This window comes from Cygnus olor, chromosome 20 (genome assembly GCF_009769625.2).
Source record: "Cygnus olor isolate bCygOlo1 chromosome 20, bCygOlo1.pri.v2, whole genome shotgun sequence".
Lineage (NCBI taxonomy): Eukaryota > Metazoa > Chordata > Aves > Anseriformes > Anatidae > Cygnus > Cygnus olor.
In genome coordinates this window covers 59948-69095 of record NC_049188.1, presented here as the reverse complement: position 1 = coordinate 69095, position 9148 = coordinate 59948, and the positions used below count along the sequence as shown (strand labels likewise).

The following is a 9148-nucleotide window of genomic DNA, read 5'->3' as shown; positions in this document are numbered from 1 at the left end:
ATCTTGTACTTACACTTGTTGAACCTACACTCATTCAGTTCACATGGGTCCACTTCTCCAGCCTGTCTGGGTCCCTTTGAATGGCATCTATCTTTGAATGGCCTTCTATCGTATCAACTGCACCACTCAGCTTGGTGTCATTTGCAAACTTGCTGAGGGTGCACTCGATCCCATCATCTATGTCATTGATGAAGATATTGAAAAGCACCGGTCCCAAGACAGATCCCTGAGGGATGCTGCTCATCATCTGTCTCCACTTGGACATAGAGCCATTGACCACCACTCTCTGGGTGTGGCCATCGAGCCAATTCCTTATCTACCAGATGGTCCACCCATCAAATCCATCTCTCTCCAATTTAGAGACCAGGATGTCATGTGGGACTGTGTCAAAGGCTTTACAGAAGTCCAAGTAGATGTCATCAGTCGGTCTTCCCTTGTTGACTGATGCAGTCATTCCATCATAGAAGGTCAGCAAATTGGTCAAGCATGATTTACCCTTGGTGAAGTCATGCTGGCTGTCCCACATCACCTCCTTGTACTGCATGTGCCTTAACACTGCCTCCAGAAGGATTTGTTCCATGATCTTCCCAGGCACAGAGGTGAGGCTCACTGGTCTGTAGTTCCCCGGGTCTTTCTTTCTACCCTTTTAAAAAATGGGAGTGATGTTTCCCATTTTCAGTCACTGGTGACTTTGCCTGACTGCCATGATTTTTCAAATATGATGGAGAGTGGCTTGGTGACTACATCAGCCAATTCCCTCAGGACCCTGGGATGGATGTCATCAGGGCCCATAGACTTGTAGTTGTTAAGTTGCGTCAGGAGGTCCTGAACTTGCTCTTTGCTTGGAGTGGGAGGGACTCTGCTCCTCCAGACCTTCCTAGAGGTTCAGGGACATGAGACATGTGGGAAGCCTGACCACTAGTCAAGACTGAGGCAAAGAAGTTAAGTACCTCTGCCTTCTCTCCACATCTGTTGTTACCAGTTCTCCGTCTTCATTTGTCAGGACCATCATTTACAAACCTTACAAGGCAAGATGATGCTGGCCTGGCAGCCCTGTTTAGGTCTCCAGGTCAACATGGGTATGGCTGAACTGAGATGGTGCTTCCTCCTACCCTCACCTCTAGCTGTTGGCCATGTGGTACTGCATCCCCTTTTTGAAAGATCCATACCTTGAAACTCAGCTCTCTTAAGTGCAAGTTTTATTTTTAATTCCCCATTTGAATCTTGTGAAAAATTTCCCTTTTGCTTTCTTACTGCACCAGGAGCCTCCTGGCAGAAGCAGGCATCAGATGAAGGACATTTTCACATGTCTGTGCAGGTTCTGAAAACAATTTTATTCTGCAAGATGAACACAGGCTACAGCAGATGTATGGCCTGCCTGGCCTCAGAGCACCTTAGGACAGGTTACTGAGTAATGAATGATATTTTTCTGCTTAAGTCAGTGGTCATCATGTCTAACTTCAAAGGAGAAAGAGAATGAGCCCTTGCTGGATCAGGACGGTTTTAGCACAGTTTTCTCCCCAGAAGCAGCATACTTGGAAACTGAACTGTTTATAAAGTCTTATTCTACTAATGATCCTAAAAATGCATCACAGGTGACAGGCCATAGATAAAGCAGGAAACATCAGTACTTTTCAGGAGAAGAGGAAAAGAAATGAGCTTTTGATATGCTGGAACACCCCTATTCACCCCCAGCCCCCCAGCCAATAAAGAGTGGCCCAGCAGAGCACTGATATGGCCATGTCCAGTGCAGAAGAATGCTAGTGGTAAGGAGCTGGTTTGATGAGGATAAGGGAAGATTTGCAGTCCCCTTTACACAGGCTACCCCATGTCATGCCACCCTTGAAATTCAGCCGTACAGAATAACATGCCGAGTACCACCACCCACCCCCAGAGTGGGATGCACAGTTCTTTCTTGAAGTGTCTTGATCCATGTCTTTTGTGGAGAATTTCATGTTGTTGTGCACATTACTGGGATTGTCTGAGTCCATGGCATCTCCTGCTGTCCCTGTGTAGGAGCCCAGCCTCAGCCGGTAGCCATGGGACTCATCATCCAGACTGAACAGGTTGTAGTCTGCAAATTTGATGTTGTTTGAGGCATCCCAGATGACAAATCTGACCTGGTAGACCTTCTGCTTGGTGATCTGATGGATGTACTCGGTGCCCAGCCAGTACTCACTGCGCACGTTCCCAAAGCCGTATTTATAGGTGCTCCAGGACTCAGCCCAGGTGACAGCTGTGTCTTTCTGGTTCCTCTGGATGACCGTCCAACCCCCATTTGTCACATTCATTTCACAGTACACCATGATGGGGTGGAGTCCTTTTGGCTGGATTATGTAGATGCCACTGGGGCTGCCAGAGACAAGCTCGCTGCAGTCTTTGGGCCAACCTGGGATAGGAGAGAGAGTGCTTTAACAAAAATCTGTGCAAGAGAACAAGACCATGCTTCACCCTATGGCAGGATGGACACATGGCCAGAATACCCTGGAGATGCTCAGCTGCCCCAGTCCTTAAAGGTCAATGTGCTTCGCTGGGGGGTGAGAGTGGGTTGACCTCAGCCCTTTGCTCCTTTTCCCTAACAGGATACCTAATAGAAAGGCCCTAGTCCCACTGGGCTACATTGGTATTAGGCCAGGAGACTGATACGGACACTGGTGGGCTCCTCTGGGTCTCCTGAAAAAGAGGCTGTGTGGCTAAAACGGGGTCATGCTGGGCAGGGAGGCGAAGAAGATCTTGCCCCTGCCAGCAACTTAGGGAACTGAGGAATGGCCCCTTCCAGCACACCTTCATCAGCCTGCATGGTGCATGTGCACACAAACACACACAGAGTACTGCAGCCTGCACTGGGTATGCTTCCTCACATCCACCACCCTTTATCCTGGAGCAGGGTCAGGGCTAGGGATGATATAAGGCTCTTCTCCAGCCAGAGCTGGCAGTACATGAGCACGCAACACTGGATCCACCCTGTGCTGGCTGGTGTGATCTCCCCTTGTCTTCAACTCACTTGGTTTAGGATTGCACCCTCCCAGTGCAGTTAAGATTGTCCTGCAAAATGGGCAGAAATCTTCTCCTTAAAGAAGGAAAGCCTGGGGCTGATGCTGCCTCTCCGCATCCTGCCTACCTGTATATACTATGGACGAGTTTTATGGATCTGAGGCATTGTCACACACTTTCCCCCATGTGTTACTTTATCAAGCAACCACTGGCTGAGAGCACTGGTTGTGCCAGCTGGGCTGGCCCAGACCAAAGAACTGAAATGGGATTGGTGAGAGCACTGTGAGGCGCATGGGATGCTACGTACTGGTTTTCTTCAGAGCACTTGCCGAAGTGTTGGAGAGAGTTGTCTTGAAGATGTTTAGGGTTTGTATAGGCATGGAGAGACCTGGGGCAGCCAAGACCAGAACACAAGCAAGAGGTAGAAGGCACTGCAATACTAGAAAGGGAAAAGATGTAGAAAAGATGAAATGTGACCCTCCCTCCACAGAAGTGGTAAATCCCGTAGCTCCAGCACTGCACAGTGTATCATGACCATCTGAGATGCTGGAATGCACCAAGTATGCTTGTAGCATCAGACTGCTCTGTGCAAGTTGGAGAGCATGCCAAAAGGCCTAATCTCTTTTAACCAAGGGGTAAGTATCCTTGCCTTTTTTTCCTTCGCCAGCTCTCAAAAAGCCATGTATGAGACGGTCTCAGTTAGAGCAAAGCACCCAACAGCTGAACAAGCCAAGTTCTCACAGGGAAACATTCCTAGCCTCCAAAACAGGGAACTGGCTGGGTTGAGTCAGACAGCGGGGTGCTGGTATATGAAGGGATGTCAGGTGAGCAGTGCCCTAAGAGGGCACTGGTGCCACCATGCACCGATTTATGCAAGGCACAGTGCACAGAGTGTTTCCCTGTTGCTGGGCTGCCCTATTGCTGCTCCCAGCAAATGGGCTGCTCCCATTGATAGCAAGGTGTGCCCCCCTTCCCAGTCCCTCACTCACCCATGGCGTCGGTGTGGGAATGCCTTCTGAAGCACACAGATGTGGAGCTGCAGGTCTCACAGAGGCCTTTGTAGTGTCCTGTGCAGTGGGAGGGGTGAGTGGGTCCAACCCCTTCTCAGCTTCTTTTCCCCTGGAGGAGGAAATCAGACTTTTTTTTTTCCCCACTTAGAAAACACGACCTGAGAAGAAGGTGACTGTGGTTCTTGGTACATAGCTTTCTGAGCTGGAAAGAAAATAATACCTGTGCCAGTAAGAGTCCTTGGAATGTTCTCTTCTGTGAGTGCTTTGCTCCTTGGATGAAATTTCTGTTGGGAGCAGTGTATCTGGGAGCTTTGAAGAGTGCTGCTCAGTAAATAAGTGCTTGGATGACAGTCATCATTCAGCATGGAAAGCAAACACTGAGGATGCCCCCACCCCCCACCATTTCAGCAAAGGTACTGCCAAGTCAAGTGGTTCTTGTTTAATGTGCTTTTATCAGGCCCAGTTTAGCTCTTGGTGAGGAATTTTCAGCAGCCTCAAGGCTCCCAGAGAGACTGGCTGTTGTGGGACAGAGTTTTGAAGTGTCCGATGGTTTCTGCACTGCATGACAGCAGGCAGAGGGGTGTGGTGGAGGTGGTCAGGGGAAAGCAGGAGAGCCCTCTATTCCCCAGTGGGCAATGGTCCTGAGCTGCAAGGAGCCTGCTGAAAGAGACTGACTTAAAGGTTACTGTTGATTAGTCAAGACAGCTGTGGTCTCTGGGGCACTGGGTTTGGGAGACCAGTAATTCAGAATGGATGGCTACAGAGGAAAGCAAGCTTCTGCCCAGGAATGGAGAGAATCTGGGTGGAATGGAGAGCAGCACTGGGGTTCCGAGCATCTGCAGAGGGAAATGGGAGGGCGTGGTCTCAATGTGCAGAGAGGAAAGGAGAAAACCTGACCATGCACGGAGGGTAGTGGAGAAAATTTGGGCATGCACAGAGAAGAACGGAGGAGATCTAAAGGGGTGGGGGGTGGGGTGGGGGGTTGAACCTAGGTACTGAGTGCCTAAAGAGGGGATCTGAAAGTGTCCAGGGGGATCTGAAAGTTGTTGGAGGGCAATGGTGGGAATCTGAGGGCACTTGTCATGGAAAAGAGGGACGTGAGCCTGCACTGAGGGGAGTGGGCAGTACTGAACACACAGTGAAAGGAACTGAGGAAATCTCATCATGAGGGGAGCAGAAGTGCATGCAGATGGAAATGGAGGAAACCTCACCATACAAGGGATCTGTTTGTGCAAGGATGACAACAGAGGGGTTCTAAGCAAGCGCGAGGAGGGAACTTGGAAGGATGTGAAGGTGGCTGGAAGGGAACGAAGGAGTTTTGACTGTGCATGGTGGGGAACTGGAGAGGTGTGGAAGGTCATGATGGGGAATGGAGGTCATCTAAAAATGTTGGAACTGAATGAATCTGAGGGTGAATGGAGTAAGATGGAGGGAATCTTAAGAGCACTCAGAAGGGAACAGAGGGAATTTGAGGGTATATGGTGCATGGTTTGAATTTGAGGGTGCATGGTTTGGATGTAAGGCACTCAGAAATGACTGACAGGGACTGGAGCGTGCAAGGGGGAAGCAGAGAAGATCTGAGCATGCATGGATGGGAACTATGGTATTCTGAGGCCTGGGTAAGGGAGCAGAGAGGAGCTATGAGCATTGAAAAGGGAATGGAGGCTAATTGAGGGCCCACAGAGGAGAACGGTGGAAACCTGAGCATGCACAGAGAATAATGGAAGAGACCACAATTGGGGGAATAGAGAGTGCCCTGAGGAAAAGGGAGGGGGATCTGGACATGTACAGGGGGAAATGGAGAGCATCTGACTGAACATGGAGATCAATGAATAGTTGTAATATTCTTTCTCATGCTCCCCAGGGTCTTTTATTTGCCATCTGGTGCAATGCAGAGGCTTCCATTTGGTCCTCTAAGATTCACCCCATTTACTTTGGCAGCACCCATCCAGAGGCCTCCATTTTCCCTCCTGCACATGTCAGACTCTCCTCCATTTGCCTTCTGGTGCAGCACAGAGCCCCTCCATTTTCTTTGCACTGCATCCTAGTGGCCTCCATTTGCATTCCTTTTAGTGCCAGAGTCCTCTGCCTGCCCTCAGGTGCTCTTCAATCCCTCCATTGCCTTCTCATGCACCCTGCTTCCCTCTGCAAAACTTATCATCCCAGAGGCCCTGGGAGGGACCTCTTTGTGCAGCATGGAGGCCAAGCCAGCAGGTGCTGTCAGGACCAGAACTGGGAGTAGGAGACACAGCACAGACATAGCTGCTTCATAGCTGCTGTGTAGCACTGGTGGGGGCCAGTGGCAAAGCCTCAGCTTAAAAGTGGCTTTCAAGGGAAAAAAGGGGCAGGCCCTCACATCTAGCTTTTCTTTTTTTTTTCTTTTTTTTTTTTTTTTCAGAACAGCTTGTTTCAGTGAAGTAGCTGAGCTTGAACTTGGCCAGCTCAACACCTTAACTCAGACAAGTACACTCCTAGAAGGGGGAAAGGACTCAGGACACTGGCAGCAGCTCACCCTCACAACCAGTAGCATGGGAATCTTCAGAACAACCTGTGGTAGGGGGAGCAAACCCGGATGGCTACTGGGGCCAGCAACTGCCTTGGGATCTGGGTCTTCCCTTCCTACAGGGAAGCACAAGGTTCTCAACTGCCAGTCAATTACAGCTTTGTGTTTCCATAACTAGGACAGAAGGATAGATTCTCTGGGTGCTCAGGTGCCATGGTTACTCTAAGGTCTCTTGGGTTACTGCCCTCCCATGGGTCCTCCTCCCATCTGCAATAGTGAGAGTGGTTGGGTTAGGGTAAGGGTCTGGTTGCTCCAGGGAAATTCAGAAGCCACGAAACTATGGGAGGTCCTGGAGTTTACTAGAGGATTGTTTTGGAGGGTGTGACCATCCAGAAGGGTCAGAGGAAGGGGTGCTGTGAGGTGGCACCTTATAAGTGTGCTGTGAAAACTCATTGTCATGTGAAGCCTCATTGCTTCCATTTGGATAAAGTGTTTTCTGGCACTCCTCAAGTAAGGTTGGCTAAACCAAGCTGCTGAGGAGTGCATCTGCACAGGTATGTAGAAGGACAGTGTTCCTTTAAGGGTATCTGGTCAAGAACCTTGTTCATTACAGCAAGGGATAATAAGAAACGAAGGAGGCCATAAACAAGAACGTGCAAGAACCAAAATGTGACCAAGAAATGATAAGGGAGGCAGAGATGGAGACCAAGCCTAGTCAGTCATATTAATTGATGAGGGCATGTGAAAGTATGAGAATGTGTATTCCAGCATGGTTATCTGATTGGAGACCCTGCCAATCAGGAAAGGAAAAAGGGGGGAAGCCAGAAACCAAAATATACCAAGACACAGACCCGACCAAGCAAACATGGAGACAGTGACAAGAAACAAAACTCTCAATCATACCGATTGATGGACTATAGAGAAACTATAGGCCCCACTTCGAGGAGAATCAAGCTAAGTCAGGGGGGCCTGGACTGGAAGTGGTTTGGGAATCAGTAGAGCTCAGCAAATCTGTGAGGGAATGTGCAAGGGTAAGGAGAGCAGGGAGGAACAAAGGTAGGTAGAAAACAGTATAAAAGGGGTTGGTTACATGTAATACAGGGCTGGTATGATTATCTGTATCAGTATGATTATCTGGCTGAGCCCTGCACCTGATCACCACAGTCTATATTAGCTTCTTATATTTTCTTATTAAATCTTGTCTTAATTCTCTTTCTCTGCATAATCACACTCTATCTCATGTGTTTGTGCTGCACGTTATAAGTGCAAGATAAGATGTGTGTGTGAGTGAACTATTAATAATGACTTTCTTGTCCTTCATGTGCCTGGACATGGTATCCAAGGTTAGCTGCTCTACCAGCTTCCCAGGGATTGAGGTGAGGTTGACTAGCTTGTAGCTCCCCGGGGTTCTCCTTTTTGCCCTTCTTGAAGATAGGATTGATATTTACTTTCCTCCAGTTTTTGGAAACTTCTGCCAGTCACCTTTATCAATCAAAGTTTATCAAGAGTGGCCTCTCTATGACATCTGCCACTCCCCTCAGCACTCGTGCAGGCCTGCATTTTCCCTAGTCTTCTTTTTTCTGTTCATGTACTGTAGAAATCTTTCTTGCTGCCCTTCATATCCCTTGATAGATTTAACTCCAAGCCAGCCTTGGCTTTTCTAATCCCATCCTTGAGTAATTGATTAGTATCTCTTTATTCCTTCAGGGTCACCAACTCCTTTCTCCTCTTGTACACTTCCTTTGTATGTCTGATTTCAGGCAGGTACTCCTTGCGAATTTGTGCAAACTTTCCACTGCTTTTGCTTGATTTCCTTCTTGTTCATAGTAAAAAGAAAAACATAATACAAACATATATAATAAAAGCATGTCCCCTGTTTTTAATCTATGTTTTTGTTTGTGGGGTGAGGAATGTGGGCTGGTAGAAATCCACCTCTGTGGATTCCTCTGCTTTGGTTGGCAAGGGAGATGGTTCAGAGCATGGCGCAGCACCTCTGGGGTTGCAGATACACCCTCTGATGCACTGACATCCTCTTCCCTAGAGTGGTAGCCAGGCCTGAGAGCTACCCCGGTCTCTTGGGAGGGTCCACCCTGACCGGCTCATCACTGAGAGCCTCAGTCAGTCCTAACCTTTGTGAGCCATGAGATACTGTTCGGCAAAGATAGCAGGTCTGACAAATAAATACTCATACATAGTATTGCCTTCAGACTCACCAGCTAAACTTCTTAACTTAACCAACAAACTCCGGGAGGTGGGGAAGGCACTCAGGACCCTGAATAAGGGCACTCCATGCCTAGCTTGCCCAGGTCCTGCTGTGCACTGCTGACTATGTGGGTGACAGATGGGGTGTCCCTCTCTGCCCTAGCTCTTGGGAAGAGGTCCCTGCACTCCCTCACCGAGAGTGGGTTTGCTTCACCTTATGAGGCCCAAAGCTCCTGGCTGATGCTCTTCTGTTGGTGTATCAGCACCCACAAGTCCTGGGGGTTCGTAGGTTTCAACACATCATACAGGCAGTCATCAATTAGTTCCTCAGTCTAACAGCAGCTGGTTTTGTGTTATCAGACACTTTACAGAAGCTCAGCATTATCTGTGCCTGCTGTCTGCTGTGCTCTCACTGGGCAAATGTCCTTATTACCACTTC

General features: G+C 48.8%; 1 protein-coding gene across 1 annotated transcript; it reads right to left on the bottom strand.

Moving 5' to 3' along the window:
* Positions 1 to 939: 939 nt before the first annotated feature.
* LOC121057834 (fibrinogen-like protein 1-like protein) lies at positions 940 to 3987 on the bottom strand. The gene is made up of 2 exons (XM_040532538.1): positions 3984 to 3987; positions 940 to 2389 (listed from the first exon to the last, which is right to left on the bottom strand). Exons 1-2 carry the CDS (start codon positions 3985 to 3987, stop codon positions 1761 to 1763), a joined length of 633 nt encoding a protein of 210 aa, XP_040388472.1. The 3' UTR covers positions 940 to 1760.
* Between the last annotated feature and the right edge of the window lie 5161 nt (positions 3988 to 9148).